General features: G+C 43.4%; 2 protein-coding genes across 2 annotated transcripts in view; both read right to left on the bottom strand.

The window, feature by feature from the left end:
* Positions 1-248: 248 nt before the first annotated feature.
* snx27a (sorting nexin 27a) lies at positions 249-11238 on the bottom strand. Its single transcript, XM_080485769.1, has 13 exons — positions 10787-11238; positions 7104-7329; positions 6721-6913; positions 6322-6386; positions 6023-6127; positions 5844-5922; positions 5430-5593; positions 3887-3976; positions 3221-3370; positions 2387-2515; positions 1961-2020; positions 1740-1788; positions 249-617 (listed from the first exon to the last, which is right to left on the bottom strand). The coding sequence occupies exons 1-13, from the start codon at positions 11095-11097 to the stop codon at positions 547-549; spliced, it is 1692 nt and encodes a 563-aa protein (XP_080341895.1). The 5' UTR covers positions 11098-11238; the 3' UTR covers positions 249-546.
* Positions 11239-18518: 7280 nt separating this feature from the next.
* LOC308122416 (protein S100-A1-like) overlaps positions 18519-19967 on the bottom strand; it is a 1669-nt gene continuing 220 nt past the window's right edge. The window contains exons 1-3 of the mRNA XM_080484201.1: positions 19746-19967; positions 18850-19011; positions 18519-18770 (exon numbers count right to left, since the gene is read on the bottom strand). The exon at positions 19746-19967 is cut by the window's right edge and continues 220 nt beyond it. Of these exons, the coding sequence (XP_080340327.1) occupies positions 18609-18770; positions 18850-18990 (303 nt within the window). The 5' untranslated portion in view covers positions 18991-19011; positions 19746-19967 and the 3' untranslated portion in view covers positions 18519-18608. The remainder of the gene's footprint in view (positions 18771-18849; positions 19012-19745) is intronic.

Here is a 19967-nt window from a genome sequence, read left to right as displayed (position 1 = left end):
TCTTCTTCTTCTTTTTGCACCCCTCCCTTCTCATTTTCTCCTCAGTTCAGTGGACGAGCGCAACATCGCAGGACTTTGGACCGTGCGGGTCTGGTGGAAAGACGGACCACCACAATCCGCGAGCAGAGGTCAGCTCTCTCTCGTCCCTTTGCACAAACGCTGCTGCAGTGCCGTGGGTGACCCCGGCTGCGTTACACCTCGACTACAGGAGACAATCTGCTTGTGCCTGCCCCTCGTCACAGGGCTGATGCGTGGAGGAAAACAACAGACACGCTATGAAGATCTAATAGATGAGGTGAGCCTTGGTTTTTGTTGAGGTTTTTTTTTTTTGTTTTTTTCTCCTTCGTTGCTCGTGTTCCTGCAAGCGTGACAATTCAAATTTTCCCCAAATCAGTCGCTTCCAGTTTGTTTGATTGTTTTTTTTGTTTCGGGGGCAGGGATCGCCTCAGTCTGACGCTGAGCTGTGTGTTTGTCGATGGGCGCTTTCTGAGGTGGCTGTGATGATGTGAGTGGACCGGTACTTGTTTTGAAGAATTACAAAAGGTCTTAGGAAGTTGCAATCTCCCCCCCTAGGTGGCGCCATCCCTTCTGCTGCGTCTCCAGTGGAGGCAGATACTCTGGAACACAGAGAGACGGCTCAGGGCAACAGACCTTCAACGAGGAAAATGCTGCCACATTCATGTTACAAAGCACATCAGTCCCTCCACGAGAGCTCCCTTCTGCATGTCTTCCACTTTCTCAACCTCTCAGCTGTTCACTATTCTTTCCTGAAGCTCATAAAAGTTTTCCGTCATTCTCATGCCTCGCAGTCGTTTGTCCACATATTTTTGTCACAAGGGGCAAATAGTTTCACATCCTGAGTGCATCTCTCAGAAATGACTCGTCGCAACTCACATGACTGCGTGTGCAAATGCACTTTTTTTTTTTTTAAAGACACAAATCCTGACATTGGAACCAGAGAAAACACACCTCTGTGCTTCCTCGTTCTGCTCAACTGACCTTAATCACTTCCTGGTTTTACACTGAGGACGTGTTGAAGTGAAATCTGGGCTGACATTTGATTTCCTGCAAGAACACGTCAAAGCGAAGGCGGGGCGTGTTCCAGGCTTCACTGAGGTGATCATGTGTAGACATTGACCAGTAGGAGCTGATATTAAAAGCCAGAACAGGCCATTGGCTCAGTAGACATCCTGTCAAGCGGCAGATACTTTTCGAGTGGATGCAGAATTACAAAATGACACTTGACACCATTTTACAGGAAGAGAAAAGGAGATACGTTTATGGAAAAATACTCCAAATATCTGAAATTATTCAACTAATAGAACAAAAACTAGAGACATATTTTTAACTTCATGGAGTGCTTTACATGCAAGATATCACACTAAATTGAAGCATACTTCCCTGTAGCTTTATCCAAAGAGTAATTTACTAAGTATTCATAGATAATCACTGATTTTTGTGTCTTTGTTGTAGAGAAATAAAGAGCAGCTTTAAACTCTTGACATTTTAAGTTTCATCAGATAGTGAGTTTTTGAATAATTCATGTTTCTTGATGGTTGTCTTCAATCAAAGCAACCACCCTGTACTGTATCTGAATATGCTTCTTTTAAAACAAATAATGATTATGATCCTTCAGCCTCCATTTGACCTTTTAGTTCTGGCGTTCACTACATCACTGAAAATATTGTCTCTTTTTATTTCTGCCAAAACAAACATGTGGAACAACATTTGCAGCTTACCGTTGTTACTGCAGTTCTTGTTGTCTTTATCAGAAGCCTCTTCCTCAACCTGAGAGCAAAGGAGTGAATAAACAACTGTAAAACAAATCATGTTGGAGGCCAGACTGCAGGACTCGTGAATCAGTACAGACAAACATAAGAAGAAGCCAAGTTTGGACATTCAGAGCTGGCACGGAGTCGTGTGCTTCCCAGAAATGAGAGAGGAAAGGAGTGGTCTTTACCTGTTTCCTCCACTTCAGCTCACAAAAGACCCGCTCAAAGCACTCGTGCATGTAGTTGAACTGAGAGGAAAAAACACACGGCGATATTCAGGTTACCAATGCACCACAGCCTGAACAGCCACTGTGTAAACCTATGATTACACTAATTGCTTCGTTTTAACTACAGTTTAGATAAGATCTGGAGCAAATGCCATAATTATTATAATCAGGCCTACGTGACAGTTGGTGGTATTTTACAACAACTTCTTTAGACCCATTAAGACGTGAAGCCACATTGTTGTATGACCCAGAGTTCTCAGATTTCTGCAGGTTGCATTGTACTGGAAATCCACAGGCACATAATGAAGACATGCTGCAGAGCAGTGTGTGTGTGTGTGTGTGTGTGTGTGTGTGTGTGTGTGTGTGTGTGTGTGTGTGTAAACTTACATATGGAGTGAAGATCTTGACCCAGCGAGGTTTCTTCTCTCCCCTGGCATACTCAAAGCAGAAAGCCATCCCCTCCTCGTCAGTGTCCCAACGTTGCATCTCCGCCCATTCAAAGGCTATTACCTGATTCTGAAGTGGATAAAGAGATTGTATTTATAGGTATCAGCCTCTGGATTCATTCTCTTTGTTTATTCTGATTGAATTCTTTCCCATTGAGACACCAGACGTCTCTGTTTACATGAACACTGAATTAACTGCTGTGCAGGTTTTAAGATCGCTGGATTCAGTCAGTGGATAAAGCCCATGCTGTTTGGCACTGTGATGTTAGCCTTTTGAAACCTGGAAACATGATCCCAGGTCCGGCGATACCTGGAATCTCCCCAGTATTGAAGATGGGACTTGGTTAAACAGTCTGTTTATGTGTCCTGCATCCATCAGTTGCAGTTTGTCACAGTGATTTTCTTCAAAACACCATGCGTGAAGCATCTTGTGGTGACGTTACTTAACAGACAAGCAAATCTTTGACGTCTCAGAACCCGATGTGCCTTGTACTTGGACTCTGATCAGATCATAAAAACCTCCCTTCATCCGATCATAATTTCAACGTGATAGGGTCATTATAGTCACAAGTGTTTTATTCAAGATCCTTAAGGCCCATGTACGAACAGTTAATGTTTACTTTCAACACTGTTTTGATTCAGTCGATAGGAACAGTGCCATGTGAACGTAAAGGAACAATCAAGCCGAGGTGGAAGTCCAAATAGAGCCTTTCGCGGACAAAGCACAAACCGTCTATGTGCGCGGCAGTTTAACGCAGCCAACAGGGATTCTCACCTCCAGCGTGCCGTCCTCAGTGCAAGCGTGCAGCTTGAAGTGATTGATGCTGATAGCTGTGATGACGTGACCCTTCCTCCTGGAGTCGCAGGAGCAGTGGGGGAAAACCACCTCGTTGTAGCCCTCGCATGTCCGCAACAGGCTCAGGTACTAACGGGCGACATAAAGAGACGGATGAGTGACACTTGTCGCTTTCAGAAATAACTTCTTAACTCGTGAGTGTATCACTGTGTTAGTGCTGTCTTCACAGTTGTGAGAAACACTACTGTCACAAGAATGCTGACATTTTCTGCTCTGCGTCTTGGTCTTCTTAAAGATGCTTTGAACCCAAATTTCCACAAAAGATTTATTTATTTATTTATTATAAAATAATGCTCTTTGAGCCTCATTCCTGCTTTTACAAACCTTGATGAAATCAGATATTACCTGATACTTGATTATGGATTGCTCACAACGTGAGAAGCTACAGAGCGGTGAATGAACTAGACCTGTCACTATGAGTTCATGTGCTGCGAACTCCAAGGCTCCATCACTAAACCACGAGGGGTTCGAGGTTTTTCTGTCCATTTCTATTTGGTGGTGTTTTGGTGATGGCTCTGGTCAGCAGGCAAAAAGTGGAGTCATCCCGATCCCCTCCCCGAACAAAGACCGGTCTGTGGTACTGACCGTGGCCATCTTTCGCTGCTCTGCCAGTTTCTGCAGCTGGTAGGATTTGTCCTCTGTTTTTATGAATCCCTTCTTCACATCGTCCAGTGCCTAGACAGACAGAGGAAGAGATAACGTAAAGAGGCAGAACAGGATATATCACTTGAGGTGCTCACTGAAGAAAACAAACTACATTTTGCATCTACTGTATTCAATATGAGAAACATTCACATGTAGTGATGGACCTAGTGAGGCTATGCTCTGATTGTGGAGAGACTTTCTGAGCTCTGTGTCAGCTTTCAGCTCATCGTTCAATTGTCTTGCCCACAACTACCAGATTTTCTAGTAACTGCATCATTTCTGACTGTAGAAGGCCCAACCAGCTGTAGACAATGTGATCAGCACCAACCACCAGACAATGAGGAGCTGGTGCAGAACAGAGCTGATCATTTATCAGCTTAAAAGTGCTGAGTGAGGAAATATCGAAGGCCACAGTTGCAGAAATGCACTCCAAAACGAATGATAATGTCACCCCGTTAAGTACTGGACGTGATGAAAGCAGCTGTCTCCTAATATAAAAACAATCTGTATTAATTAAATAAGATGTGAAAGCTAAATGCTGTGCTCATGACGCTGCCCCATGAGGCCAGAATAGACACAAAAATAACCAGCAATTAGTCCGAGATTGTTATATTCCAGAAAGGGTTCTTTTCCACCTCTCATGTTTGCTTTAATGAGTCACTGCTGAACCTCACAAGCTTAAAATGCTTCAGGTATTGACCTTTACTGGTCAGCAGACAGCCTGCAGGATGTTGCTGCAGCTAATTTTAGTGAATTATTTTCCTCTCAGTTCATATCTGCTACTTCAAAAAGCTTTGGAAGAATCTCAGCCCCTGGTGAATTCTCATCTTTCTCTGTCCCAGACAGGCATTCTTTAGTTACCAAAGATTTGGTTTTTGCTTGGTTTAATGAAAAAGTATGTTTAGAATGATGTAGATGAAAGAATATTGATTTATAAATTAGAATAACTAAATGGGAGAACTACTGAACAGTAATAGAGTAAATGTTCACAAAATACTGTAATGGTCTGGATAGAGGACATGGCCGTTTTTCCTTCCCTGGTAATTGGTCCATAAAAAAGTGGTTGTGTTTTATTCAGGGTTTAATATTCAGCTCCAGGGGTTGTGTTGAGTTCTGCCTAACAGACCGAAGGGCTTCAGAAACAAGACAAACAAGCTGGATGTGATCTGTGGACACCTGACTGAGTCTCGAATGTTTTGGAGGGCAGCGAGGATGAGAGGCAGGAGCATGGGAGCGATGAGGATACTGTGAGGACACGGTGGACTGTGCATAAGACTGTATGTCACAAGGAAATATCTGAGAAACTCCGCAGTCTAAGCTTCGTGTGTTTAATGTATTTGTATCTATTCATTGGTTTTGGAAAACCCTTTTCAAAATATGAGCATGTTGGAAATCAAGAATATTTCAAAATAAAATAAAAAAAGTTGAAGAAGAAAGGAAAGAAAGAAATCCATGTCAAACAGGACAGAATTATAGTTATTACCTGGTGAAAACAGTAGTGCAGCGCCAGCGGGTTGTCTCGGAGCAGCTCCTCCTCCTGGAAGCTAAACAGCCATTTGCGTAGAGCTAAACAAGTCCCCGGCACTGCCGACGTGTAGTTCTGAACGTAAAGCTTGTGGGGAAACTCGTTGGGCGCCAGCTTCCGCACTGCAATGCAAAGAATTATGGAACGGAGAAATGAGGCGACGATAACTCACTGCCCCAAATATCAAGTCAAGTGTTCTTGTTTTCCAAAACTACACACATACCCCACAGCTGGGTGAGTTAATTAGACAAGTTTTTATTTAGAAAAAAGATATATATATATATATATATATATATATATATATAAATATAACATTAATGGGATGATAGACTGAGAAAGTCAACGGTGAGATGCCGCTCATACAGTTCTTACCAAAGGAGTGATTGATGACCTCAAAAAGGGCGAAGTAGCTGGCCATAATACTGTCCATTCCAACCTTCAACACTAACGCCTAGGAAAAAAAAGAGGATGACAGAGTCACGCTGACATATTACACAACATGAGAATTTAATACAAAGCCTGTCCCTGCCTACACAGTAAAGCGATGTTACCTGGTACACCTGGTCTGTAGTGCTGTTCTTACGGACTCTGACCGAGATGGTGGTTTTGTCTGGCAGCGCTATCCGCAGCTCCACGTCCGTCACTCCGTTATAGTTCTGCACAGAGAAAAATGACAAAAAGAGCAGCTGATGAGTGATAATAGATTGCATTCATGGCGATTTACTGCTACGCTCCTATTAAAAACAAAGAGAGTTTGAGTCTCAGCTGGAATAAACAGTAGCTTCTCCATTCCCGCACAGGAGCGGCCTCACATAGGTCGGGTCAGAATACCAACAAAGGAGAAGCATACCTCGTCTGATTCAGACAGAAACTCCTGCATGATGTCACTCTCCCCGATCACCCGCACAGAGCACACTGGAGACGACAGCGGAGAAAGATGGAGAGAGGTCAAAGTAAATCAAATAAACAAAGGCCAGCTAAATGTCACCATGTCTGTAACCCTCTGCTCATATCTGCAGCATTTACTGAACACTTTGAAAACTGATGACAGCCGGAGCAGCAAGACGTCCGCTCTCATTTTGATCGTTCTACACTGCTGGCTCGAGTTGAACAAGCGCTTTGAAAATGGAGTAGTAATTCTTCTTGAGCATATGGATTGCTTTTTGTGTTTTCCCTTGTTAAAAAAATAAAAATAAAAATCTACCCATAAGCAGGTTTATCCACAGGGGAGCGTTCCAAAGCAGCTTACCTCGCTCCAGATATTCCTCCAGGCCTCTGCGCCGAGCGTCCAGCTGCTGCTCCGACAGGGAGAAGGGCCATTTACCGGGAATCTTCGGGAAGTTGAAGTTGGAAAACTCCCTCTTGAGGTTCTGGTGCAGGATGGCAAACTCACGGTAGCGCTTGGAGCACAGCTGCCGACCTGACATGTACACATTGTACACCTACCGCCAAGGAAACAGACAATAAAGCATTTGATTGCAAAGTTTTAATCCAAGAGTTCGAGGTTGTTGTCTGGGTTTTTTTTATTTTTTTTTTATATCCATGATGAGATAAGCATTCCCCTCCTAGAAGAGAGATGTCAGACTCTGTTTAATGTCAGCAGTGAAGGTCATGTGTCAAATCAGCACTCACCACAAACCTCTCGGCGTGCTGCTCTACATGCTTGTATGTGGGAACAGAAATGGGCACGGCCTGTTTGTCGCTGTAGTCATAATTGGGCTGGACATCCTCTCCGCCCTCCAGTCCGTCGGCCTCCTGAGGTGGAACAGATAAGACAGCCAGAACCAGCTCCTTCTCCCCGGCGCGGATCAGGTCCACCACCTGCTTGTGGGTCGCACCTTCCACGCTCACCCCGTTACTGGAAGAAAGCCAAAACAAGATGTCAGGCACAATGAGCGGGAAGCACGGATAAATAGAGAAAAGGAATTCAATACATTTTTTTTCTCTTCTCAAAATGTCTTTCCAAACAATCAATCTATGTTTCAAAAGGGCAGTTCATTCAACTCTGCACGCACGGGGGCTATGAAGCATTGAGTGCTGAGCGGAGCTGAGCACGTCGCCTCCGCGGCACCCTGAACGACTCCCGTCTGCTTGTGCCGGATTGTATCCAAGTCATGTAGCATTTACATGGTTACTCTTGGAAAGAATTTTTAAAAATGCAACATCAATGTTACTAATAGGAGAGAATTATCATGATTCAACCAGAGGAACTTGTAGTGTTACCTGAGAAAAGATCCAATGGGACTTCAAGACATTGACTGAAAAAAAAAACCCTAAACAAAACCCAACATCAGATAATTGCAGCTTGGTCAGGTAAGACGACGAGGCTGGTGTCAAATTACAAGAGCTCGCTCATGAAGTACAAACGGGTACTCTGGTAGACAATGTCAAAAAAGCGAACAATTAAGAGCACAAGGTCCCCTTTAAAATCCAGATACATCAGTGTTACCTAAGATACCCTGAAGACATGCAGCGACAACAAACTGAGTCACCGGCTCTCTGTGGGCAGAAAACCTAACAGCCAAAACCCCAAATTCACAAGGAGTCATATAGATTAAATGATGGGTTTTTTTAAGCAAGATATGTCACTTCACAAAGTACCAGTGTGCATAGAGATTCATGCATCTATGAGTATAATAATAATAATTTGCTTTAAAAAAAAAAGAGAGTCCATTTTTAAAATGTATTTCCGACATGTCGTCCTTTTATAGTGTGTTAGGGCACTTTTGTCCGTTGACTGGCAGTGTTGGTAGTGTTGAGTAAGCAGGTCGGCTCTAATGTTCCCCTCTCCTTTGGTGCTCCGAGACACACACACACCTCCCTTCTTGGCTTTGACGAGGCCAGATGGCAGCAGCATCAGGTGTCTCTGCTAATCTGCCCATGAGAAACAGTGGGATGGACATAGTGGAGGGGGGAAAACGGCAGGCGCCGTCCATGGCGTGCCGCGTTTATCCGAGTCTTTGCGTCTCATTTTATGGAGGCACAACGAAAGGTGACGGGACGGAAGAGGCTCGGTGGAAAGTGAAAATCATGCGAGCAGGGCGAGCTCGCGTGCTGCGGATACAGATATTGACAAGACAGACTTAATCTGAACTGATCAACAGAGTAGAAAAACTTGGGGGAAGGAGGAGGAAGATAAAGGGAAGTAGGTTCAAAACTATGCGGATCCTGTAAGACAAACCAGAAACACAACCCATGTCTGTAGGCGTCAATGTCAATTAGACTCGGACACAAATGAAGCTAAATTAGGACTGAAGTAAATGTCATCTGGAAACAGAATTAGTTTTTGTTTTGAAAGCGATCGCCGCACACACGGAACCGCCGACATTCAGTCCACATGAAGGCTCGCGCAGCATCTGCTGTGATCCGGATGACGGTGTAGTGAATGTGCACTTTTTCCGAGAAGGGCTGTTGAATTCAGACAAGTGAGCAGCACTGTGGAATCCTCCATTGTTGTTGTATATCCACTCGCACATGGGCAGAAACATGCCTGACTGTCATGTCACATTTCAGATAAGTTGTGTTTTCCCCGTTTACACACAGGCCAGCGCACTCCGAAAATGTTGCACTTGTTTACTGTGACGGTGTCATATTACCACCACACAATAGATTTAACTAAATACTCTATCTGCCACCAACTGTGAGATTTGCTGAGCAAACGACACAACAGCGACACAACGGCACTTCATGTAGTAATACAAGATTCTCATAGCCCTAATAAAGAATTCTTTAAGTCACAGAGCAGGAAAAACAGGTCTATTCTTCTTATCTGATGATCTCCACAAGCACAGCTCAGGCAGTGGAGATAGAGTCAGAAAATAAACTCCACATATTAACGTTATTCTTGTTGAACCTTTGAAACAAACTGCTGACACAAGATAAACTTGAGCGGCTTTTTGTGAGGTTTTGCGGCGCAGTCACACTGGTTCATAAGTCACATGTAAGTATTGTAGGGGTCATGTGACTCTGGAGAGATTCAAAGGTTTAAATGGCTGAAGATCAGACTGTGTAAAAACTATACTGATGTCTCAGCAAGTGGAAGTAAAGGGAAGCGTTCCCTGTTTCAATTCCTCTTTTTCTTTTTTTTTTATAGCTTTTAACCTATGGTCACTTTCACAGCTACCTATTTATGTTCCCACTGGTTTTAAAGTTTCCAAACACACACATGCAACGTCAGGAACTATGAAGGAAGGAGTGCTCGTTAAAACTGGCCATGTTGAGCAGGGTTACAAATAAGAGATGAATGACTTTCTGTGGGGGAAAATTCAAAATCAAATGCAAATGTTTTAGAGGGCGATATGCAGAAATATCAATACAGCATAACTCCCAAGTGTAACAGTCGTGACTCACTGAATAAAATCACATCTTTAGAGGTGAAATCACCCTGTGGTTAGAATAGCAACCCAAAAAAAAAGAGAAAGTGAAGCCAGCATGATGAAGTGGATCAGAGATGGCCCTGAAACTCCCTCAATATGAAGCCTTTTGAGAATATTGTTGTATGGCAAGTGTTTAACAGGTGTATTTGCTGGATAGAAGTCTGTGTGTGTTTGCTCTGTGACGGAGAGGTGAATTGTCCAGGGTGTATCCTGTCCTCGCCCTTAGTAAGCTGGGATCAGCTTGAAGGTATGGAAGGTGGATTGATGGATGGATGGACATATCCAAACAAAGTCATGTGGGAAGTAAATAGATGCACAAGCAGCACCACAGCTAGAGAATTATATCGATACATTTATGTTAAAGATAATAACACTTTTATAGGAGGAAAACTGTCCTGCAGCTCGTCTGCATGTGTATTAAAACCACTAGGAAGACATAATGACAGTGATGAGAGTCCAAACCAGCACCTACACCAGCTGGGAAGGCGAGGAGCTCACACAGTCTCACTGATGCTGAGCTGCAGTGACAACACTGCTTTTGTCCATCAGGGTCAAAACACGGATCGCCGGTACCGTGACCTCGGCTGAGGTTGGAGTTTGTCAGCAGCTGCACGCTGAAGCAGCCGCTGCGCAGGACGCCGTGTTAGCCACAGCGGCAGCTAGCCGGAGCTAATCAACATGCACAGCCTGTTGTCCAACTTATGTAAGCCGCTTCGCTTTCTGCCCGACTCACCGGCAGCAGCTTCACGCGCCGCGTCAACAAACGCTGAGTTTGGTGTGAATTGGCCCTTTAAGTGAGGTCGTTTAAACGGACAGTTGTGTTTTTAGTAACACACGGAGCCTGACGGGAGGCTAATTACAACACATGCCTGGAAGAGGGAGACTGGAGCTACACGGTTAGCCTCGGATGCTAACTCCGAGCAGAAGAAGCCCACTTACACTTCCAGGATCCGGTCGCCCTTCGCTATCCCGGCCCGGTCCGCGGCTCCTCCGGGCAGCACGGCGCTGACATGCTGGAGCGGCGCGTACAGTTCCCCGTTGATGCTCCGCAGCTGCCCACCCTCGCTGACCTGACCGCGAACGTTGAAGCCGTAGCCGGACTCCGACTTGACGATCCGCACCATCCGCGGACCCGACATCACCGTGGCGGCGGTCTGGCCCGCGGTGCCCGCCGACGAGCCGACCACCGGACCGTTGCGGGACGCCGAAGGGAGAGCCGGCCGAATCTCATCGTCTCCTACATCCGCCATCTTCTTCTCAGGCACACTCCCCCCCCCCACCAACTGCCAGTCGGTGTCTTCTACCAAATTCAAAACAACACTCGGGCTCTGTCCCTCAGCGCCGCCGGAGCTCCACAGACCGACTCTGTTGTTCTCAGCCCGCCCCTCCGCAGCGTCACGAGACACGGCCGCACAACGTGACCCGCCGGAGGCGTCACCGGCTCCAGAGGCGTCACCGGCCCCGATGAACGTCAAGCTGTGTCACGTTAAACACCTGCATTTCACCAAAGGCTCTTATTCAACACGTTTTCCTTCTAATTATTGATTTCCACAAAAATACAACTTAAAACTTTCTGTAAAAATGTATGTATTGGATATTATACAAAGACTAAATAAATAAATAAATAGATAGATAGATAGATAGATAGATAGATAGATAGATAGATAAATATTATCCATCTATCCATCCATCTTCCAGCTCCTCTGGGGGGACCCCGAGACGCTTCCAGGCCAAGCCAGAGATATAATCTCTCCAGTGAGTCCTGGGCCGACCTCGCGGCCTCCTCCCAGTTGGATGTGCCTAAAGGGAGGTGACCAGGTATTTCTCCAAGGACTGATCAAGAACTACATCTAACTCAAAACACAATATTACACCGATTGTAACGCTCACAATTCATTTAGGATTTTATGATTCTTCAAGGGCCACACAGTCGAAAAGCAGGATTTTCTAGTTTGACCTCAACACAGTCCAGTCGTCCATCTTCTGCACATGCACTCACATTTGAGGCAGATCGACGGCTTATTTTTTGGACCCACCGAACCTGACGTGACATGAGAACACAGAGCACCACACCAAAATCGCTGCTCTTGGGCCTAAATCTAACAAAACAAAACATCCAGGTATAGTTGCTTCCAATCTGAGGGAAATCTACCTGCAGGGTGTGTAGTGTGTCAACAGAAATAAGACACAGAGGATGTTGTGGGGACATATCACAAGTATCAGCTTACAGAGATTATGTCCATGACATATTTATGCAACTCTCCAGCAGGGAAGAACATACTAATTATACACAGCTCATGTGGCTGTTGAATGACTATCATGCATTTTACAAGAGAAAAAAAAAATATTGCACACACACACACACACACATATTCCACACAATATCACTACAAGTTTGTTTTTTTAAAATTGTGTTTGACAAAGTGAACAACGCCAGTGTTTCGGAGAAAAGGGTTATTTATTATTACATTGCAATATCATTTTTTTGTGACTTGACTTTTGTGCCTTTGAGCAGTACAAAATAATGCATCCCTTCAACAAATCAATCTGACAAAGGGGCCCTCCTCTTGTCTGCTGCTCTTTCAGCCGACCCCAAGGTGGCGTTAGATCCTCATTTACTTGACTTGACGAATTCGTGGCACATCACAGTGAGGGCCATGACCAAGTTACCAAACTCTTTGAAATCCACCTTGTTGTCTCTGTTTCTGTCCAAATCTTTGAAAATTTTGTCCACTGCTTCCTTGTCGTTGGCTTTCTGTAATGAAGGAAAGCATCAGACTGGTCATCCACAACGTAATATCTCAGTACAAAACTCTACAATGGTGCAGTTATGCGGCGTTGCAGTGCAATGAAGCAGGTGTCACTCACGCCCAGGAGTTCTCCAAGTTCGTTCTGAAGAAGCTCCTTCAGCTCCGACTTAGTTAGAGTGTCACTTTCTCCGTCCTTTCCAGCATATTTGTCGAAGACACTGAGGAGGAGGACCATGGCCTGCTGGGTGCTAGACATGATGACGGCTAGTTCGTGAAGACAGAAACAGACTTCAGTTAAATTGTTAATCCCGATTGTCCATTAAACCCCCCCCCCCCGAAAATATTCAAATGTCTGAAAACAAAGTTGTTGTTCTCCAATGACGCTCTCATGACTCCATCTAGGGGCAGAGTCAAGCTTCGTTAAGTTCATCTGGTGTTGATTAAAGTGGATCATGTGGTGTCGTGGTGAAATTTGGGATTTTTGTTTTGTTTCCAGGGGGAAACAAAGGAGTTGGCATCACATCTGGAGGCATTGCTTAGTGGAAACAGGATCTAAAAAGTGGACTCACTCCTTGCAGGGGCCTTTTCTTTTTTAACTCATTACTTCTCTAATCTTTAACAGTTTTGATGCGTCATTCATGTAAACAGAATTGAATAGAAATACGATTATAATCCCAGAGGGGGGGATTCTTGATGTAATGATGTAACAGCAGTGAAGTATAAAGTGGCTTTAATGCCTTTAAGGAAGCAAACAAGGGTGACAGCATTGCTTTTGTCTCTGCCAAACTCTTCCTCTGTTTTTCCATGAGATCTACTAATAAACTCAGGCTGGGTTTCCTCCTGGGCTGAACCACTCCTTTCTCACTCTGCCACCAGTCTCTAATCCACCGCATCTGCTAAGTGACACAGGAAATTGTTAAGGCAACAGCTCAATCTCTCTAGGTAACTCATTTGAACTCGATCAAGAAGCAGGCCACGGCTTGATTAACATCCCAGGAGTTTAGTCTCTAACACAGTTTGAATAGTGTAGGTTTTTTTTTTTTTTGTTTCTTTCCCCACTGGAGAGAGTGTGTTGTGGCTGCATTGTGACTCATATGTGCTGTTCCCTCTCTGGGGCCCGAGCCGAGGAAACTGTGGCATCAGATTTGTAAACAGATTGGAATTTGCGGAGGAGGATGCCCAGAACCAGCACGATTAAACTGTTTACATTTTTTGAATTTGGTGCAACTATTAGAATCAGACGTTGCTGCTGAACTCAGGATGCGCACAGTAATATTTAAGAAAGCATTACTGGCTCAAAGTGGGCAAAGAACCTTTCCCCCGGCGCTAAAGGAAAACTGAGCAACGGATGTTGCAACAAGAAGTTACAGAAACGGCGAAGGCAAAAAAAAATAGTCTCACAAAAAACCCTGAAATTGCAAACACTTGTGAATCAGATCTTTTTAAGTGCATTCAAATAAAACAAAACTCACAATAATTACATAGTTAGAATTTTGCAAAATGCTACAGAACAAATCATTGGTCCTTTTTTTTATTTTTTATAACTAGTATCTGCAACTTTACTACTACAAACAATATTCACATTTCTTTCTTTTACTCACCAAAGTTTTGATGGCAGAAGACGGGAGAATGAAATGAGGCTTGGAGGAGCTGCAGTGATGGAAAATGGATGCAGCTCGGGTTTTATACATCACCACACCCTGCATCCCTCCTTCTATGATGCTCCCTTCATCCCCGACCACTCCCCCACCCCGACTCCCTCTCTGTCAGGCTGCTGCTTTTAATTCTTCAACGTTTTCTTTCAATAAGCACTTAATCTATAGTCCCTTCCAGCATCTCGGGGTTTTACAACAAAGAGCTTATATCGCATATGAAAGACATTGTTACCAGTAATTTCACATTTTATGACGTCCAGTTGCTTTTGAAGCAGCAGTTAGAGCCAGCCGCGAGAGCAAGGAAGATGCCCAACAGGGAGTGTTGCCGGCTCATATTACAAGGCAGATTGTGCATGCGATTGTTTTTTCATCATTCTTTACGGTAACCGTTTGTTTATACCGTTAGTTTAGTGCTCCCCCCCCCCCCCCCCCCCCAACGTTTAATCAACATTTTTTCTTTGGAGAAACACCCTGGAGTGTATTTATTGGCGTCCCTCTTTAAGGCTGTTGTTCAATGAGTCGATGGAGGGACTGATGAATCACTTTTTTGTCGCGATGGAGTCGCTCACAGCTGCTACAAAACCCAAAGAAAAAAGGAGATCCACAATTTGTGTCACACACTTTAGTTCAGAGCCTCACACAAACAGATCGGGTAAAGACCGTGGAAGGCGGAGGACAGATGCAAGAGTTAGGAGATGTTTTTAAGCAATTGCCAAAATAAAGCAGATGTTTTTAAAAAAAAATAAAATCTTAATTTCAGACTCGCACTGTGCTGTGAATGTCTGCGGATTTGAAATGAGGAGGATGTGCTTTGGCAATAATCATAACTCTCTCTCACTCAGAAAAGTAGAAAAACAAGGACTAAAACAGTTGAATGTGAATTTTGTTGTGCAGTTTTGTGTTACGGGACACTGTGATTGCTTGTTGCGTTTACAGATTCCTTGTGTCTTTTGTCTATTTCTTGTTTAATTGTCTGAAATGCACATGATGCGGAAGAGAAAACATTTGGAAAAGTGAGTCACTTAGAGTTGATTGTTATCATCCTGAATGGGACCACTCTTCTTCGCATGTTTGTGGAGAAGCAATGAGTCACAGTCACGTCCCTTAAGCTCAAGTCTTACAGAAGTAGAAGAAGAAGAAGAGGGAGAAGAAGAAGAAAAGCCCCCCAAAAAATGCATACAGTGGAAACTTTGTGTGTTTGTTTCTATGTGTGTGTGTGGTCTGCTGTGTGGCTTTGAATTACATATAAACTGTCTTTAGTGGGGATGCAATTGTTTCAGGCCTCTAATTAACTTCAAAGTCTCACTAAATCTAGATCACGGGTTTGAAAAAGTTCCTGTCACCATCATGCAACATGATCATTTATTTTCAACATTCAAACATTGCAGTCCTTTTTTTTTTTTTTTTTTTTGACTGGGGAACTCTTTAGTCAGATTATTTCCGGTTGTCATCTTCCCTCACAGCTACCAGTACAGGAAAATAGTCGATTACCATGGCAACCACGTTTTGCAAAACTCCCAGCTGTGATTCATACGAAGAAACTATGTGCGTTAAATCTGGAAAGTAAACACAGCCAAGCCTCACGGCCAGTATTGGAATCACAGCTGTGCTTTTGCGCCATCTAGCGGACATTTATAATACTGTGCCCTTTTCTGAAACTTATTAAGCGGATAGTCAAATAAAAAAAACGGAATTATATTCGACAAGATTAAAAAAAAAAAAAAAAAACATTTTTGCATAAGACAAAAAGACCTAATCGCTTCATTAAACTTTTACTGATTACATTTTTGGATTTATCAAGTATTATACCAATACATCAACTAAGTCAAAGTTGTATGTTGTTTCTGCCCCACAAACTGTGTTTGACAAATCTATTGGAACCTGCGGCCTGTTAGCTAATACAGTAATAGTTAACTCAAACGGGCATCATTTATTGTGAAATATACTGTCGTACCACAATATTTTATACCCCTTCATATGTCATTGAGTCGCAAACACAGAAAGGCACCTTGTATTAAATTGTTCACATATTCAGAGATGGAGAATTTCAACAGCTGGGTGTTGTTAATTTCTGGAGTCAGTATTAAAAACAGCACTAAATGTTTTCTATATGTAATTAAAATCTGTTGTAAAGTGTCAAACTGACCATGTATTTCACAAAACAAAATATATTGTTTAAAAACCCTCCTGTCACTTCAAAACGTATCCCGTCTTTTTTTAATCACCACATAATCAACATGCAAAAATGGTTTTTATCTTCTAACTTATAATTTTGTGAAAATATTGGGTCACTTGCCATAAAACGGGTCAAGAGTATTCAAAAATGTCAAACTGGACTTTTCGGAAGAAAATGAAGAGCAGCCACAGAAGTTGTACATATGGACATGGAGAACATGGAAAACCCCTCACAGAAAGTCTACTGCTGGACTTCAATCAAGTTATTTTTATTTATTTTTTGCTGTGAGGTGAAAACACTGTACAGCCACTATACATTTTGCATTCCAAAAACAACCAAAAGCCAAAACCTTCAGGTAACGGGACGTCACTGAGGGGAATTATCTAAAGTATGAGATGAAAAAAAATAATTTGGCAGACATCGTCTTGGCCCTGATCGAGGCTACAAGGGGTCTTTGAATGCTTGGCCTGTTCAGACCGGACATATTATTGTTGAGTGTGTTTTCTTCACTAGGTGTCAGGTGTGGTATGCATCAGGGAATACTTCCTAAACTCTGGCCCCACACCAGAACACGCCCCACAGGAAAATGACTGAACAGTGGCTGTAAAACCGTGAGGGTCTGCAGGGTCATTCAAGCTGTGACAAAGGTCGTGATGTGTGTGTTAGTAAGTCTCACACAAACAGAGAACAGGTCTAAACCTGGACACGACGTCACAGATGAGCGTAGATCTTCTTGAGTCGTACTCAGAGAGACTTATTCATTATGACAAATGGTTGTTTTAGTCTTCTGGATCACAGGATAATCATATAGCAACTCGAATGGGTGTTTTCTGTCTTTTTTTTGTTGTTGGATATACGCATAACTGAAGAGATCTTGTGATAGGAAACATTTTGGCAAGCGCACAAGAGGAACATTGACTCAGTCTGCAGAGGAGGAATCCCCGGGCCTGTACACTCAGCTGTGGGTCACATGGGTGTGGTGCTTCTGTAAACTCTACCCCCCCCCCCCCCCCACACACACACACACACACACACACACACACACACACCCACACACACACACCACAGTTGCCTAGGCAACCTCAGTGTTTGCACTGTAACTATGGACAAGGGCATCAAATCTTAAACCCCACCCATGGAGGTGTGGTCAAAAACTTCCTCAGTTTTGTCTTCCAGGCATGCCTCATTCAGATTGAAAAGTCTGCTTTTTCTATCATTAATCGGGGGCTTCGGCCTCAGATAGGTAGAAATGATATATCTCTCCTGAACGTAGTGCTGCCTTAGAGACTTTATTTTAGAGCAAAGATACTTCCATCAGATCCACAGAAGGGGATGGGTTAAACAAGTCACGTGCTGTCTTTGCTTTCGCGTTTCCATCTTTCACCAGACATGAGACACAATGAAAAGAATTTTGTGGTGAAAAAAAGAAAAAAGAGAGCGAGAGCTGCAATGATTGGCTGTGACAGTCCACATTTCTGTGATGCACTTGAAGGGTTATTTGATTTAGTCAGGCCCACTATAATGAAACACTAGTGACACAACACAGTATCATCTAGTTCATCTATTTATCATGAATGCCTGGTCGTGCCCAGCGTTGCAACACCGCATGAGTGATTATGCCTCACGGAGAGGTGTGTTTGTATCTGGGACATTCTGCGGATTCCTTAGGGCAGTGATAAAAGGGACTTTATCAAGCAGAGAGGGAGCGGTCCATCTGCACTTTAACACTCAGAGAAGCAAAGAATACAGGCGGAGCTTATATCGCCACACCTATAGTCACTGCTGGACTGAAAACGTGGAGAAAAATCCTGTGAATTTGCTTATGGACATGGGGAAATTTGAATTATTTGGCCACGCGTTTTTGATCTTTAAATAAGAATAAAGAGAACTTCCCTCATGACACGTTGGTTTAACGTTTGATCTTCAATGTGGGGGAACCAGGTGTGACATTATGCAGGACGACCTCAGGTGGAACGTTATCCAAGTTGCAATGATTTATGTATGTTGACCCCAGTAAGAGAGCACATTGTAAACACACACACACGGTAAAAAAAATATATATATAAAAAAAATAAAAGCTGCACAAGCAGTTTGAAACGATTCACTGTTTTTAATTGACAAAACTATGTTTACAAAAACTGAACTGTATTTATTTATTTTTGGTCTTTCTCCGTCGCCTTTCACTTCTTAGCTGCCTTCTTCATGTGCATCTGGTAGCACTCCTCGCAGGCAATGGAAAGTCCCACAACCAGAGAAACAAACTCCTCAAAGTCCACCTGGCCGTCACCGTTGGTGTCCAGGTCCTTCATGATCTTGTCCACGGCAGCGGGGTCCTTCTGGGACTGCGGTTAACAGAAAGACATCAGCGTCATTTCACAGTTTCAAACTATTTTGCGCTCAGTGCAGTGGTCTTTCTCTCACTTTTAAGAAGTTGGTCAGCTCGTTCTCCATCAGCTCTCTCAGCTCTCGCCTGTTCAGTGTGCCGTTCTTTCCTTCTTTGGAGGCGTAACGGTGAAACACCTTGATGAGTGACTCCATTGCATTTTCCAGTTCGGAAGGCATGATTGCTGAAGTGTGTCTGGACTGAAAGGCAAGATTGAGACGAAGCAGGAAAGAAACATTACTATTGGGGACTTAAAAAAAAAAAATAGAAAAGACTTTGTGATACGTAATTGTTTTGAGTTAATTTGACTTTTAGACAAAAACACATTGAATGATCTTATGAGAGAATTTATGCATTCACGTGATCACCTCAGTATAATCATTTAGCATCCCTTGTGTGAAGCATATGTCTGGTAATATCTTCTAACATTTTACAAATAATAAAAAAGGGTAAATCAAAAGTAAACTCCAAAATGGAGGCTCTAAATGGAAGGAAGCTGCAGAGTGTGTGCACATACCCAGAATCCCACCACACCCTTATACAGCCTACACTTCACCTATGAACTATATAAACTCCAAAATATAAGCAAACAGTGGTACTCCAGGGAATTAATACAATCAAACATCACGGCAGGTTGATAACTGTGAAAAATACTGAACTTTTAATGTTTAAAGTGCAAATTGAAAAGTTTGGAAATTCAAATCAGAACAATCGTCTATTATCACCCTTAAAATTTTAAAACAAAACTAGGACTTTGCATCTGAGTCAAAAACAAAACAAAACAAAACAAAACAAAAAAAACACAGTACAACTCAGTAATCCTCAGTAATCCTTCCACAGCTGACAGGCTGTATAGCTTCGAGCGCTCATCGCATTCAAGGAAATCTCGGCAAAGCTGAAGGTGGAAGACGAGTGCAGCATCGTTACTTCTTACCGTGCAGCGCTGGAGACGTGGCCGGGAAGCAGAAGTGGGAACAATCAGAAGTTTGGAACAAACGCAGCGCAGATTTTATAGGAAGGCGCCGCCCCGGCCGCTGCGCACTGCGCACTGAGTCACACGCTTTGGTACACGGTGTAACTTACTGGTGAGGCATTCTTTAAATCATGTTAAGGAGCCGATCCCTCCTTTACATGAAGAAAAAAGAGTAGTAGTTTT

This window comes from Lipophrys pholis (genome assembly GCF_963383615.2).
Source record: "Lipophrys pholis genome assembly, chromosome: 17".
In the NCBI taxonomy this organism is placed as follows: Eukaryota; Metazoa; Chordata; class Actinopteri; order Blenniiformes; family Blenniidae; genus Lipophrys; species Lipophrys pholis.
Note: the sequence above shows the minus strand (reverse complement) of the source record. Positions and strands in the feature narration are given on the sequence as shown.